Source organism: Periplaneta americana, chromosome 6 (assembly GCF_040183065.1).
Source record: "Periplaneta americana isolate PAMFEO1 chromosome 6, P.americana_PAMFEO1_priV1, whole genome shotgun sequence".
Lineage (NCBI taxonomy): Eukaryota > Metazoa > Arthropoda > Insecta > Blattodea > Blattidae > Periplaneta > Periplaneta americana.
The window spans coordinates 171,914,300-171,932,040 of record NC_091122.1 but is presented as its reverse complement, the minus strand read 5'-3'; the positions used below and the strand labels follow the sequence as shown (position 1 = coordinate 171,932,040).

The following is a 17,741-nucleotide window of genomic DNA, read 5'->3' as shown; positions in this document are numbered from 1 at the left end:
CTCTCTCCTGATTTTCTTCATTAGGCCTCTGACCTGCTTATATAAATTACATAACATGTTGTATTAGTTAAGTAAGTAATTTTAATACGTAATCAATTGAAATAAGATAAGCCTCATCTATGATCGCAGCTGCTATTTTCGTTGCCTTATTTATAGGAAATAGATATTGACCTGTTTGTTTCTCTTCATCGCAAAATGCTATTACGTACTTGCGTAATAATATTTCTTTTGCCACTCCGTACTACAATGTTATATTGAATTGACAACACTGGACTGCAAGTGCAAATAAACTGTCCCGCAAGAAGGCTAAAAATTTTGAGTAGGGGGGGGGGAGATAGGAATGCAGGAAGAGAAATGAATTACCGAGGCTGAGAAGGAATTAGGGTTCAGTTCGCATATCTTACGGGGGCACAGATCCGATGGTCCGACAATACAAAGGAAGTGGCTTGACATTAAGTTGGCCAACATGTTTGGAGCTCACATAGAGCTCAGCTCATATTTCCCTTGATAAATACGTGTTTTCGCATACCTTTTATATGTTTCTCTTTCCAATTGCCCCATTGAAGTTTACATCGACAATTCCTTACAACTGAGCTACGCCGATGAAACTTTAAACACACAAAATTAAGACCATGCTTAAGAAGAAAATCAGTCTCGTTTATTATTCACATATGCACCTTATTTTATCAGATTACATGCACATATTTGTTTCTTCGCATTGCAGTACACGAAGGCGATGTTACTGTTATCAGTTATCCTCCATGACTTATCAGTGATGCTGGCACATTGCACGTTTCACTATGACGTCAAAAAGAGAGTATTTACATAGAATATAACATATTTCAGAATAGCGTTGGAAAATTAAGTTTTAATTTGTTTATAGAGTCAATGCTAACTCAAAATTTTGTCTCATTCTCCCTTGACGGCGATAGTTTTGTATAAAGTAAACGTTATCAACGAATTTCTTAAAGTATAGGTCAGTTTTATAAGTGTATCGTTCCGTCGGCTATTTTAGTGCTCATATCGAACCCAGAGGCAATTGTGTTGATAATTGTACTCAAGGCACCTAACGCCATAACTATGTTGTTGAGTACTGTGGCGGACACCTGGTGATCTTCTTCTCCAATGTTGTAAAGCACTCCTAGGGTCACGTTCAGGATGCCTCTTATTATCTGCAAACACAAACAATACAGTGTGAATTCATGGCGTGATGTACAATTTGAACTAGCCATTATTTCGCTTCATATTCCTGCTTAAGGGGTTAGGTACAGCTTACAGCAGTAAAATTTTGAAAATATTCAACATTTTTTTTTCTCCATTACTGTATCTTGTACAATAATGAAAATTAATATGTGTAAAACACTGTCCTTCTGCTATATGAAAAAAAAATATTTTTACGATTAAAAAAAATTATTTACATGTTCCCCTCCCCCCCCCCCAAATTCAGTTCACTGTGCAGTGATGAAGCGTTTCCCACATAACTAAAAAACTATCCAACATTCTGTGATGAAATTTGTATGTCATATCTACAATATGATGCAAGATCACTTCTCAACCTTTGATAGATTGGCTGATAAAAAAAATAAATTCATTTACAAAATGGTCAAATATCAGTATTTTCTTCTAACACAAAATAAAAAGTATATTATTTATGAAGGAATGTAGTTGAAAGAGCATGATATTGTAGACATGAGTTTCAGTAATAAAATAAAAGAGAGAGAACATGAAAAAAGTTAACAAGTTTATGAGATAAGAAGGAAAACGTTTCATCACTGTAGAGTGAACTCCCACCATTATCAATTAAAAAAGGTATATAAATAACTTTTTAAATCGTAAAAATATTTTTTTCATATAGCAGAATCACAGTGTTTTACACATACCAATTTTTATTATTGTACAAGATACAGTAAGGGAGGAAATAAATGTTGAATATTTCCAAAAATTTTACTGCTGTAAGCTATAGCCTACCTAACCCCTTAAATCATTGTTAAGTGAATCGCCTAGAATCAAACTGCACTTTCTTCAAAATTATGAAAAATGGGATTAAGATATTTTCCAGTGCAGATTTTAGCAGGGACTATGATAAACTGATCGGTTGGAAGCGAACTACACTTTATTTACTTTAATTTCGGTAGTAAAATCACTCCATGATCGATCAATCAGAGCCTCTCATTTTCTGCCATATTGTTTTGTTGCTTCTAAAGTGTATCAGTTGTGTAAGTATATTGTGATACAATTATTTATGCAACAAGTGGATAATCTTGATGATTATGGCACTATCGTTCGTGCGACAATTTTCACGAGTGTCATAATAAGATTATCTACGAGTTGGATACAACAGTTTATGGCATCTTAGCATTATAAACTGTACAATAGTACATTATGCAACGAGCCTATAATGATAGTAATTAAGACGCGGGTGTGTTTGTTTATGAAACGGGCGTCTTAATTACCATTATAGGCAAGTTTCATACGACTTTTTATGCTTGACCATACTTCTAACTTAAAATTATTCAGAAGTATTCATTTTATTTGTATCTGACTGAAGATCGGAAGTGATCTTGTGCATAGCTCGTAAATTGTGAGATGTGCGCAGACGCGAAAGTATTGATTTTTTCCGAGGAACAATAATGTCAATGACCTTGATGTAATGTAGAGATTAACATGAACTAATTTTGATATAACAGAACAAAACCTTCTGCGACAGTATTGGATTTCCAGCCTCCGTGACGTTTCCCTCGTTGTCTTTCGATTGCATATCCGAGAATAATCGAAAACCTGAATTTTAATGAATAGGTGTACTTTAGTGACATGCATTAAAGGACTGCTATAAGGTGTATAATTGCTACATTTCGGCATGGTCGAGCATAAAATAAATTATGAAATAAATTCGGGATCTGTGTATCTGTGAAAAGTTATGTCTTGTACTAGGGTGAGTGTAAGTGTAGTGTAGGGAATGGGTGAGGATGATGAAGGTGAGGAAGGGAGAAGGGGAAACCCGGTGCCAGCACGTAGCCTACTCCTGTCAACTAGCACCAAGCGGGCCGCCAGGCTTAACGTCCCCATCCGACGGACGAATAACTATCAACAGTGACATATGCCTTCCCATTATATGGACTGCGGAGAGATTTGGGATTTAACCGAGGCATATTGATGTACAATTTAATGATTAGAAGTTTTGCACCACCATCTCTCCTAGTCGAGAGGTAGAAATTTTACAAGAAAATTTCTGATCCCGCTGGGAATCGAATCCTGACCGACTAGTCTGGAGGCAGACACGCTACCACAGAGCTAACTTGACGGACTGATTATTGTAGATGTTAAAGTGTGTGTAATTAAACTTAAAAAAGAAGTACACTTTCCCCGTAATAGGGAAATTTCCCTCGAGTTGCCGTCCCTGTTCATTAAGATGAAGGTACGAAATTTTACTTTCCTTGACACGAGTGAAATCTAAAACATTGTAGAATACAGATCAATGTCTTACACAAAAGAAAACCTAAGACTATTTCCTTTATTCTCGCCAGTGTATACTATTTCATATTTGTATCGACTGTACTTCGTCCCATCTGATCACGGAACTAGTTCAGTGAAGATCCAATCAACTTTCCTTGCTGCGGAAGGATACCAAAATGGTTGTTTACGTTAGAGTAAAAGTGACACTCGCGAGGGGATATATTGGGATCACCAGGAGGAAGACTTCGCAGTGTTGCCAACAAACAAAAGCCGGCGCCACGTGCGACTGTTGGAAACTTTATAAAGTCTAGCGTGGCCCCTAAGATTCGCATCCACGAAGAAGGCTACGGCGTAAGTGTACTTAAAATTAGTTGCAAGAAAGATAACAGCACGCTAGAGAATTAGTCCGTGTACTTCCAGCTAGTGTGCCTCACTGGTAGCTGTGTTAGAGCGCGGACTATACTAATTCTGGTTTTATTTCCGTCGCTAAATGCAATGATAAATGCAACATTAAATCATTTATCTTTATTTCAATCCTAAAGACTACATTGTGAGTATAAATGACTTCCCTGATTACGAAAATTATTTGTGGGCAAACGACTGAACGTAAAAAAATTATTAAATATACAAGTGTATGAAGAAACTCTCCAAGTTTTTAAACATACCTTATAGGTGCTCGTTATGGGCTCCACTTGTGACCCTGCAGACATCAAGCCGGTAGTCCAATTCGTCCCACACACGGCTAAGTGTATCCATATCTATTGCAGCGATGGCGTTGATGATGCGGGAGCGTAGCTCTGGCAGATTTTCCGGTAATGGAGGTACAAAAACAGAGTCTTTAACATACCCCCACAGGTAGAAGTCACACGGTGTTAAGTCAGGGGAACGTGGAGGCCAGGACAAGAGATGCATGTCGTCTTTGTCATTGCACTTTCGAAGTCCAAGGTGTAAGGCCCTTTCTTTTTTCTCGAACCCACTGTGTCAGGGCATTCTTACCTGGACATTTTAGAAGAGTGGCTGATGCCACAGTTGGAGAGTGATAGTGCTGATTTCACATATCAACAAAATGGCGCTCCACCTCACTTCCACAACGAAGTCCGGACATTCCTGAACGACCGATTGTCAAACAGATGGATTGGTCGCGCGAGGAGAGACGACATGCAGCTCTTGTCCTGGTCTCCACGTTCCCCTGACTTAACACCGTGTGACTTCTACCTTTGGGGGTATGTTAAGGACTCTGTTTTTGTACCTCCATTACCGGAGGACGAATTGAACTACCGGCTTGATGTCTGCAGGGACACAAAGGAAGCCCATATCGAGCACCTATAAGGTATGTTTATAAACTTGGAGAGTTTCTCAATATACTGCTATATATAAAATTTTTCTACGTTCAATCGTTTGTCCACAAATAATTTTCATGATCAGTGAAGTCATTTATACTCACGCTGTATTTATGAGTAACATTGAAACAGCTGTATCTCCACATACATTGAAAATTGGACACTTGTTTACAAGATGCAATCAATATATTTCCGAACTGCACTTCTATTTATTGTACCGTTATGTGCGTGTCACTGAAGATCATTGCTTCCATGCCTGTTGAGTCAGTCTATCAAACAGCGTCAGATCGTCTTTAAGAATTGAGCTTCTACACGTGATTTTGTACAACCATGCCGAAAACGTATTGCGATTTTTCCTGCAAGCTCTCTATATACGCCTTATAGTTAGTCTTCTATTCTGCCTTTCAAGTGATGTACTTAACTATATTCCAGGCGTTTTCCTGGTTCTAGATAACTTTTCCGTTTCCTGTGTTCTATGTGTTGCCTACATTCAGGATAGTCTCAGTGAAACGTACAGCAGAGTCCGTATAGGCCAGTTTTCATCTGATGCTTTTCCAATTCACTGCGGGCTAAAGAAAGGAGATGCACTATCACCTTTACTTTCTAACTTCGCTCTAGAATATGCCATTAGGAAAGTTCAGGATAACAGACAGAGTTTGGAATTGAACGGGTTACATCAGCTTCTTGTCTATGCGGATGACGTGAATTTGTTGGGAGAAAATGCACAAACCGTTAGGAAAAACACGGAAATTTTACTGGAAGCAAGTAAAGCGATAGGTTTGGAAGTAAATCCTGAAAAGACAAAGTATATGATTATGTCTCATGACCAGAATATTGTACGAAATGGAAATATAAAAATTGGAGATTTATCCTTCGAAGAGGTGGAAAAATTTTAATATTTTGGAGCAACAGTAACAAATATAAATGACACCGGGGAGGAAATTAAACGCAGAATAAATATGAGAAATGCCTGTTATTATTCGGTTGAGAAGCTTTTGTCATCTAGTCTGCTGTCGAAAAATCTGAAAGTTAGAATTTATAAAACAGTTATATTACCGGTTGTTCTGTATGGTTGTGAAACATGGACTGTCACTTTGAGAGAGGAACAGAGATTAAGGGTATTTGAGAATAAGTTTCTTAGGAAAATATTTGGGGCTAAGAGGGATGAAGTTACAGGAGAATGGAGGAAGTTACACAACACAGAACTGCACACATTGTATTCTTCACCTGACATAATTAGGAACATTAAATCCAGACGTTTGAGATGGGCAGGGTATGTAGCATGTATGGGCGAATCCAGACATGCATATAGAGTGTGAGTTGGGAGACCGGAGGGAAATAGACCTTTATGGAGGCCGAGACATAGATGGGAGGATACTATTCAAATTTATTTGAGGGAGGTGGGATATCATGCTAGAGACTGGATTATTCTTGCTCAGGATAGGAACCGATGGCGGGCTTATGTGAGGGCGGAAATGAACCTTCTGGTTCCTTAAAAGCCATTTGTAAGTAAGCAACAGGTTGGCAACACTGGTACCATTGTCCATCACAAATTTCTTCACGACCATGTCGGCGATCGAACCCGAACCTCCTACATGGAAGACCAGCCACAGACTTGACTGTCTGCATTTTACTAGCCTGAAGACATATTTCTGTCTTCTTAGTGATTCCGTTGTCAATGATAATGCCTTTGTAAGGTGTCGTAGAAGCATGTGTGATGGATTACAGATGAACACAACTCGAAGACGTGGACTGCTGAACCGACGTTCATTTGTATTATCTGTAATTTAATCACATGGTGATAATGAGCTGTGACGAGCAGGAGTCGCATCAAGAGCCTCTGCTCACGTGATACAATTACTGTGAGTGCCGGGAGGAAGGAATCTGCTTGTGGCCAGGCCTTGTAATAAAGTTGCCCAGGTGGATGAGCGCCATGCCACGAAGATGTGGAACAGGATTTGGAAAAGCTCTAAACTTTGGTTAGCCCAGAGGTTGTTGGTCTTAACCAACACGACATTTTTGTACAGACTCCTTAATGTGGTTACTGAATTCGGATGCAGATGGTGATCAATCGAATAGAGTAATTATATTCAGGGTGATTTGGAATTTTGAGGGATTCCCCAGAAAAAATGGTGAATGTAAAAATGAACGTTTATTTGCGTAGTATTGGGCTAGTTTATATTATATCGTATTAACTTGTATTCATTTGAAGCTTACTAGCAATAAAATAAATAATAATATTATTAATATCAGGGGAGAGTCGGGTAGTATTGGACATCGGATAATATCTGTCAGTGCGTTTCTTTCATCTACCACCATATGGTAGTACCTGAATGACATGGTTACATTTCTCTATGCGACATCGCAGAAACGTAACCATGTCAATCAGGTACTATCATCGTGTGGTAGATGAAAGAAACTCACTGTCCGATATTACCCGATGTCCGATACTACCCGACTCTCCCCTATAATTAAAATTACATGCCAAGAAGAAGTGGAACAGGATTTGGAAAAGCTCTAAACTTTGGTTAGCCAGAGGTTGTTGGTCTTAACCAACACGACATTTTTGTACTGACTCCTTAATGTGGCTACTGAATTCGGATGCAGATGGTGATCAATCGAATAGAGTAATTATATTCAGGGTGATTTGGAATTTTGAGGGATTCCCCAGAAAAAATGGTGAATGTAAAAATGAACGTTTATTTGCGTAGTATTGGGCTAGTTTATATTATATCGTATTAACTTGTATTCATTTGAAGCTTACTAGCAATAAAATAAATTATAATGTTATTAATATCAGGGGAGAGTCGGGTAGTATCGGACATCGGATAATATCTGACAGTGCGTTTCTTTCATCTACCACCATATGGTAGTACCTGAATGACATGGTTACGTTTCTCTATGCGACATCACAGAAACGTAACCATGTCAATCAGGTACTATCATCGTGTGGTAGATGAAAGAAATTCTCTGTCCGATATTACCCGATGTCCGATACTACCCGACTCTCCCCTATAATTAAAATTACATGCCAAGAAGAAGTGGAACAGGATTTGGAAAAGCTCTAAACTTTGGTTAGCCCAGAGGTTGTTGGTCTTAACCAACACGACATTTTTGTACTGACTCCTTAATGTGGTTACTGAATTCGGATGCAGATGGTGGCCAAACCAATAGAGTAATTTTATTCTTAGTAATTTACTGAAATTATATTCAGGTTGATTTGGAATTTTGAGGAATTCCCCAGAAAAAATAATGAATGTAAAAATGAACGATTTATTTGCGTAGTTGTGGGCTAGTTTATATTATTTCTTATTAACTTGTATTCATTTGAAGCTTACTAGCAAAAACATAAATAAAAAAAACAAAATAAATAATATTATTATTAATATTAGGGGAGAGTCGGGTAGTATCGGACATCGGGTAGTATCGGACAGTGCGTTCCTTTCATCTACCACCATATGGTAGTACCTGAATGACATGGTTACGTTTCTCTATACGACATCACAGAAACGTAACCATGTCAATCAGGTACTATCATCGTGTGGTAGATGAAAGAAACTCACTGTCCGATATTACCCGATGTCCGATACTACCCGACTCTCCCCTATAATTAAAATTACATTTTTAGTTTAAGAGAATAGTTTATTTAAAATATTAATTTTGGGGATTAATGAAAAGACATAAATATATTTTTTTCTGAAGTGTTAAAAGGTGTCCCTTATTTCCATTAATGTTAATAATAAAATTGAATAATACGAGTATATTCCAGTTCAGGAAATGTGTAGAACACGTAAAAGCTGCTAACTTATTACTTTAGCGCTTAAATTACGTTTACCTTCTTTTTTCCAACTTTCTCGTCATTTTATTGACGCTTTTTTTTAATGAATCTTTAGAAATTGAAAGGTATAACATAGAGATTGTTCATATGAAAATATTAGAGTAATCAATAGACATGTGAGATTTTCAAGCTGTTAAATTAATTAGTAATTAAACAGCTACGTTGTACGTGTGTGTACGTGTTTGTGTTTAAATGTGTGTATTTATGTATATGTACATGTGTGTGTGTAAAACGTAACCTTAATAATTGTTTCATTAATTGAATATGTACAATAAGACTAAAAACACTTCATCACTTTTCAACATAGTATAACAGAAATACTAGCATTGAAGTTGGGACTATGTTAAAAGTGATGAAGTGTTCGTAGTCTTATTGTACATATTCAATAGACTTAGATGGGAAGATAATATTAAAATGGATTTGAGGGAGGTGGGATATGTTGATAGAGAATGGATTAATTTTGCTCAGGATAGGGACCAATGGCGGGCTTATGTGAGGGCGGCAATGAACCTCCGGGTTCCTTAAAAGCCAGTAAGTAAGTATTCAATTAATAAAACTATTATTAAGATTACTTTTTGACACTCCCTCGTATGCATGTACAGTATGTATGTATGTATGTATGTATGTATGTATGTATGTATGTATGTATGTATGTATGTATGTATGTATGTATGTATGTATGTATGTATGTATGTATGTATGTATGTATGTATGTATGTATGCATGTACAGTAGAACCTCTATTATCCGTGGTAATGAAGGGGGGTGGACTGAACGGTTAATCGAAAAAATCGGATAATCCGTACTATAAAAAATGTTCATAAATTAAGTGCATAATACACAATTTCGTAATTTCCTTTGTGGTCTTGTGTTAACGTGCTGTATAGTGGATCAGGAGCTCATTAAAAGTTCGGTTGTCAATGACGGGTGCTTAAGGGCCAAGGATTGATGTTTGATGATTGTCTGCGGAAAGATAGGAATACTTTAAGTCTCGTGTTGTAGATTTACGTACTTTAAACTTTTTATCCTTGTTTTTTTTTTTGTTTAAATTCGCTTACAGTTGTACGCCAATTTTCTACTCTGAAGCAGCATTAACCACAATTTCTTCTTTACGAAACTTCTCAATTATTTGTAATTTTTTGATAATTAACACAATACATTTTCTTTGACAACTGTGAAAGACATTTGCATAGAAGTTATACAGTACGTCCACTTGAATAGTAGGAATAAGGACTGAATAAATTGTACACGGATTTGTGGAAATTCTTGGGGTAATTTCTTTGGAAGCAAGTAGTGATTATTTTACAAGTAATTATGTTTGTTGCTGACAGCGAAGCATTTCTACTGCATACTTTGTAGTTACAGTAAAGGCTTGTAATAATCTTCTGTAGAAACATAACTTACAGTACTTCATATTTTTGCTGCAGCAAAAAGATAATAGGAGCTAGAAAAAAAGTCGGATAATCCGACAATCGGTTAATAGAGTGACGGATAATCGAGGTTCTACTGTATGCATGTATGTATGTATGTATGTATGCATGTATGTAGTTTTTTACAAATGTGACAAAAATTATCTATAATAATCTTGCTAGAGGTTTTGATTTGTCTAGAGAAAATCAAAACTCGAGTGGGATTTAATTGACTATTACACGATTAGAAGAAAGTATATAAAGATTAAAAGAAATAAAGTACTCTAATACAATAAAACATTAATTGACTTCCAAAAATTCTAAACTGTCTCGAAAATGTATTGTTGTACCACCTCATCATTACAAATATTCCGCTAGATGGCAGTAATGTGTTATGATGAACTGTTCTCTAGTTGCCAGTTGTGCCAACTATACAATCTTCAATGAACTCTATGAACGATTACTAGTCAAGAAGGCTTAGTTGATTCAGTTTCGTTTTTATTAAAACAGTTGCATTCTACTTCAATTATCAATATATATTAAACAATCTATGATACGTGACTATCCATAATTTCATAGAACAGAAGCTATAGGCCTAACATAACGTAAATAATATGAACAAAATAAATGATAGAAGAGTTTTAATAAGGATGATGAAATAAACATGAATCTTTTTAAGAGGTAGCCACAATTATTGAAAGAAACAAATGCTAGGGAGGTGATAAAAACGAATGTTACAGAGGTGATAAAAATTATAGGATAAACAGCCATGATTGGTTGAAACAAGTCGTTTCGTACCATTTTATTGGTCAATAGTAGTATGACGTAGTAAAAGTGTAATAGTCAACGTAAAAATCAGTTAAGTTCAGTCTGTTGTAGCTACATTATTACTTAAATTAAGGGCATCTTATTTTCTTTCCCAGAAATTGTGAAGCCAACCAACTCTGCTTCATGGATCTCTTCTTGTCTGCAGGGATATTGGTAAGTGGGAATCTTTTGTTTTTACATGGACATTATTATTCAATTTGTAGAGGTTTTAAATTATGTTGTGTGTTTAAATATACAGCTGTTACTACTTCTTAGAATTCTTACGGTTTAGATCAACAGATGCTATTCAGTGGATTAAATTTATTACATTTCTAGAGAATAGGTGATATGAAACAAAAATATCTACGTATGGTATGGGGTATTTCATGAAATACGATACGCGATTTAGAAATCAGTTGTATAGATTTATTTTGAGCAGGACTGTGAGCCATTTTCAAATTGCACACCACTTCGGCGGGCCACGTTATGCATGGTGTGTATCTGTGAAGAGTTATGTCATGTATTTTAAGTGTTCGTGTAAGTGTAGTGCAGCGAATAGGTGAGGACGATGATGATGAAGGTGAGGAAGGGAGAAGAGCAAACCCGGTGCCGGCACGTAGCCTACACCTGTCCAGTAGCACCAAGGAGGCCGCCAGGCTTAACGTCCCCATCCAACGGACGAATCACTATCAAGAGTGACATATGCCTTCCCTTCATATGCACTGCGGAGATATTTGGATTTAACCCAGGGATATTGGTGCACAATCTAGTGATTAGTTGTGCACCGCCATCTCTCCTAATCCCGAAGTAGAAATTTTACAAGACAATTTTCTGAAACTGTGAACCAAGCTTGTAACTTGTGGGGAAACCATTGGCAGAGGTTGAGATATATTTTACGCATGCGCAGAACCTTCGCCTTCTGTCTTTCTTACTCTCCTTCTTTTACATAGTAAGCAGAGATGGGCATCGTGCCTCACTTGAGAATTTGTGCCTCACTGACCTTCACAGAGCTTATCGCTCTGAGTGACATCATCTTCACAGTCCCCGTTCCTCCCTCACGTAGGTCGTAGGCGTGGGCAGGTTCTATATCAGTTTCATAAGCAATATCAGTGGTGGCATAATGGCATTATCAAAGCAGTGTGTACGCGTTAGAAAACGATTATTTCATGAGAGATGGGAGGAAGAATTTGCTGTTTAGAAGGGGAGAACATACGATGTATGTTATGCTCGAAAACCCTATTAGGCATTAACAAATTTAATTTACAACGACATTACTTCTTATGTCATAAAGAGCATGCTGAATTAGAAGGTAAGACAAATTAATTGTTATTTTTCGTACTATTCCGAAGAAAGTTTATGATCTTAACATTTGCATAGTATACTAAATACGACATTATACCTTAAACACGCTGCATTAAAAGGTACGAGGAATTAAATGTTGTTTGTACGTATTATTTCCAAAAAAAATGTATAAAAAATATCAAATGTGCGTAGAAAACGAAATATGATTTTCTGAAATTATTTTAGGTCGAGAACATGCAAATCTATTAAGTAATCTTGATAAACGTCAGAATATTCAAGAAAATAAACGTAGACAACGTGATGGAATATTATTGGCTAGTTACGCAATTTCTCGCCTGTGATTTAAATCAATTCAATGATGGAGAAATAGTAAAGAGGTCTATGATTAAAGCTGCCGAATTAATTTGCCAAATTGAATAGAAGTTTTCGAGTCTCTCACGTTAACCAAGTGTTTTCGTAATAATTCGCCACTGACCGCCTTAGCGATTACGATAAGGTGACGCAGGTCACAGCAGTTTATATTTGCCATCCTACTCTGCAGTCTCCTCTCCTAGTAAACAAACTATTTCAAATCGAGTGCCTCACGTAACCGAAAATTGTGCCCATGTATGCAGTAGAGATGGGCTAAACTGTTATTTTTTTTAAACAGTTTCAAGTGAAACTGTTTCGACAAAGAAACTGTTCCAAAATAACAGTTCCAAAAAAAAAAAAACAGTTTCGTAAGAGGCATCTGTAGCTATGTTGCGATCGATTTCAGTTCACTGATCGAGGTAGCGTACCTGTTTCAAACGGCCATGTTCCGTGTTGTAGTTTCGACAGATTGGGCAAGAAATCCCAACAAACTTCTGAGAAATTCTAATGACAATTGCTACATGTTGAAGCAAGGAATTCCCAAATTTTGAGGTTTTCATTGTTCATTGGCGTACATCTCAAATCACATTTTATAAGGTCGTGTGTAACTTTCACGGCATGATTTATTTAACATAACATTTACGTTTCAGAAAATTATATACAATAATTGGTTGAAATTCGTAGACAATTTCAATGTTTCTTACCGGTACAATACTTGTAGCCTACACTTTCACGACACTCATTCCAAGTCTTCTATAGGTTATGTTGCACAGAAATACGTGATTGAAAGTTGAAATTACAGTAACCGATTCCTCATATTCGACAAACACAAATACAATTTTTAGTACCTATTTTAAGGTAATTGTCAGTGAGGGAACCATGTACTGAAGTTTTCCCGCATTATTTAACTTACAATAGCATAAACAATATTTAGAGTACGTCTAAATATATGATTAGGCCTATGTAATACTGTATTTCTTTATCTGTACCCAATAATTTATATTGTTAATGGGGAGGGAATGAAAGAGATTAGTTAAATTGAATTTCGCGGCCTACGAGATCGACGTATCGTTTTCAAGCGGAGGTCTAAAGTAGCGCCAGCAAAGCTCGTAGCATGTAACGTTTTACATTATGTTGCATGAAACTGTTTTATGAACCTGTTACAAAGAACAAGATGTTTCGTGGAACCAAAGAGTATAGAAAGCAACTTTAATCTGTTTGGAGCAGTTGGAACAGGTTGGTACACGAAACAGTTTCATTTTTGTAACAGTTTCAAAATAACAGTTCCAGAATATTCGTCCCATCTCTAGTATGCAGTAAGGTCTCTGCTGAACGCATGAAGTGCTATAATGCTAATATCACTTCTATACATTATGATACATAATCTCCGCTGCATGAGTGACATTTCAACATACTTTCATGTTAACATTATAACCAGATAAGGGAAGGGCCTTCATCTTTGATTCTGAAATATAGCCAATGACAATTCATGTTCCCGATAGCCCCGCCTCTTCTGCAGTTAGGGTAGTTACAAGTGGCTTTCACACTTTGATGCGATCAAGGACGTTCTCCAATCGAATGTGAACATGGAGGGAAACTACTCTGCCTCATGGGCAGGTTCTTTTTTACACGAACATTGCGAGCCAATTAGAAAGCTCTTTTCTGAATGTACAGTGCTGTTTAATTTATATGCATTTGTTGTTTTATTAGTTACATTTCAAAATATACCTGTTTTTTTAAGAATAGGCTTATAGGCTAATAAAACTTAATAAAAAAGTGGTTAAATGAGCGCTAAGGTACTTCCCTCCCCTCTTCGGTTCCACACCTTCAGCTGTCTCCTCTGTAATACCAACATAATTTTGGTGACAATACGAAAGTTTCACGCTAATGTACACTCACGCTATGCCTTGCATATACGAATCTGTGATAGGTTAGATTAGGTTAGTTTAGGCTTTTCTATGTCTTGTATATACTAATCTGTGACAGATTAGGTTATGCAAATCAAGCTTTCAAGTATAGCTCCCTGTAAAGTTGATTTGAATAATTTCGAAGGAAAAATTGTTCTGGGGCCGGGTATCGAACCCGGGATCTTTGGTTAAACGTACCAACGCTCTACCAACTGAGCTACCCGAGAACTCTACCCGACATCGATCCAATTTTTCCCTCTATTTCCTTCGAAATGTTTCAAATCAACTTTACAGGGAGTTATACTTGAAAGCTTGATTTGCATAATATACTGTACGTCACTGTTCGTTAACAGAAAACCATAATTTAAGTCACACAGAGTTAGTGTGCACTCAACGTTGGTTGCTTGACGGTTGTCAGCCCACTTTGAGGTGTGTGGATATAGAGGGAAAAATTGGATCGATGTCGGGTAGAGTTCACGGGTAGCCTAGTTGGTAGAGCGTTGGTATGTGTAACCAAAGATCCCGCGTTCGATACCCGGTCCCGGAACAATTTTTCCTTCGAAATTATTCAGATTACTTTAGTTTACGCTTTTGTTATGCCTTGTATAAGTTATACGAATTTCTGCAGGATTTTCAAAGCCTGGTGATTTTAGTGATGTCAGTTACGGGCTACTGTAATGGCTGACGTGGAAACGTAGTTACAGAATAGGAATTTTGTGTCTATTTCATTATTATTTGTTGTGCTTCATGGTATCCCAGAGGTTATTGAATTAATACAAGTTACGTTGTTCTTCACATTACATTGTGTCGAGTGTTTCATGTCCCTACGTACCTTTCCTTCACTAGAAACTACAACGTTTGCAATTCCATTACTAAACATCTCTCATTTCACACGTAATTTACTAATTTTTTTTTCCATATAAAATCTTTAACTTTTGAAATCCAAATCCACAAGAAATTCCTTACAAATTCGACTATTTTTCCTTCCAAAATCACAGGAACGACCTCAACGTTCGTTTTTTCAAAAAAAGTGACAGAGGATTTGAGGAAAGCCCTATGATTGTTTGTTACGTGCATACAGGAATTGGAGTAATGAAATTAAGATAAAAAATATACCTACCATTTGCTGTACGATGTAAATTTGTGTAATGAACGGAATGAAATAAGTTATGAACAACAGTCAATCGTGTAATAGTGATGATAATAATAATAATAATAGTAATAATAATAATAATAATAATAATAATAATAATCGTAACATGAAAAAACTATTCTGGGCAACTACTAAATGTAGGCTAGGCCTACATAGGCCAAATAGAATTGATCGGGAAGAAATAAATAAATAGGTAAATAATGTACAGGGTGATTCACGAGGATTTACCGCCACTTACGGAACTTATTTCCGAAGACATTCTGAGTAAAATATGTCATATAAACATTTGTCATAATCTCAATATTTTCAGAGTTACATTAATTTGAAGTTGTTAGTAAAATACCTTGTTTTCTTTAGTTTTAAAAGAGTAAAAGAATATTACAAATAGAGAATAAAGTTCAGGATAACAGGCAGGGTTTAGAATTGAACGGGTTACATCAGCTTCTTGTCTATGCGGATGACGTGAATATGTTAGGAGAAAATCCACAAACGATTAGGGAAAACACGGAAATTTTACTTGAAGCAAGTAAAGAGATAGGTTTGGAAGTAAATCCCGAAAAGACAAAGTATATGATTATGTCTCATGACCAGAATATTGTACGAAATGGAAATATAGAAATTGGAGATTTATCCTTCGAAGAGGTGGAAAAATTAAAATATCTTGGAGCAACAGTAACAACTATAAATGACACTCGGGAGGAAATTAAACGCAGAATAAATATGGGAAATGCGTGTTATTATTCGGTTGAGAAGCTCTTATCATCCAGTCTGCTGTCCAAAAATCTGAAAGTTAGAATTTATAAAACAGTTATATTACCGGTTGTTCTGTATGGTTGTGAAACTTGGACTCTCACTCTGAGAGAGGAACATAGGTTCAGGGTGTTTGAGAATAAGGTGCTTAGGAAAATATTTGGGGCTAAGAGGGATGAAGTTACAGGAGAATGGCGAAAGTTACACAACACAGCACTGCACGCATTGTATTCTTCACCTGACATAATTAGGAACATTAAATCCAGACGTTTGAGATGGACGGGGCATGTAGCACGTATGGGCGAATCCAGAAATGCATATAGAGTGTTAGTTGGGAGACCGGAGGGAAAAAGACCTTTAGGGAGGCCGAGACGTAGATGGGAGGATAATATTAAAATGGATTTGAGGGAGGTGAGGTATGATGATAGAGACTGGCTTAATCTTGCACAGGATAGGAACCACTGGCGGGCTTATGTGAGGGCGGCAATGAACCTTCGGGTTCCTTAAAAGCCATTTGTAAGTAAGTAAGTAAGTAAGAGAATAAACTATTCATAAGTGTCATTTCTTTAGTTGACTAGTGTTCTGAAAATAAACTTGTGTTGTTAATTGCTTTATACATATTTTGTTTTTCAATTTGTAACTAAATATTACATTATTCTTACGCACTTATCATAAAAATTATTAAAAATCGTACGACTTCAGGAACTTGATTCTTTACAGTGTAATTATGCATGTAAATGTACAGTGTTGAAGAATTTACAAGAGTGGCATTATTTGTAACAATTGTTATTATAGATGCATAAGAAAAATATAATTTTTTAGTTAAAAATCGAAAGAAAAATCTGTACGAGCAACTATGGAATTTACAACACTTTTTAGCTTCAGAATACTAGCTAATTAAAGAAATGATACTCCTGAATAGTTCATTCCTGATCTGTAATATTCTTTTGTGCGAGATCGTGCGTATTTGCTTGTTTTCCGCACAGAACCAATACGCGGTAAGTGTGAAATACCACATTCAGTATTCCCAACGTAACACACATAACAATTTCCCTCTTCTTACCGCTTAAGCGCGACATTCATTTTACTGCTTTAGGCTATTAACATATTATTTTTAGAGACGTTTAACATAGTAATTGGAAACTTACCACTGCAATTTCACCTAAATCGCAATGTTAATTATTGTTTTTAAATATTTGCAAAAATTAAGTAAAGTCTACTACTCCACGAAACTTATTGCATTCCTGATACAAGTAACATTAAGGAAGCCGTGAAAAAATCAACAAGATTCCAGATGCCGATGTTATTACTGCAATATGTTATATAACTAATATTGTTAAAATATTAAAATGAAAAATAAATCATTACATAACCTTACCGTTTGTTTTAAGTTCGCATTTATAGACTGGGGGAAAAAAAAGACAGACGTATA

General features: G+C 36.4%; 1 protein-coding gene across 1 annotated transcript in view; it reads right to left on the bottom strand.

Moving 5' to 3' along the window:
• Positions 1-636: 636 nt before the first annotated feature.
• The window catches only part of LOC138702040 (ninjurin-1-like), a 35,528-nt gene continuing 18,423 nt past the window's right edge, over positions 637-17,741 (bottom strand). Inside the window, exon 3 of the mRNA XM_069829551.1 lies at positions 637-1,172. Within this exon, the coding sequence (XP_069685652.1) occupies positions 984-1,172 (189 nt within the window). The 3' untranslated portion in view covers positions 637-983. The remainder of the gene's footprint in view (positions 1,173-17,741) is intronic.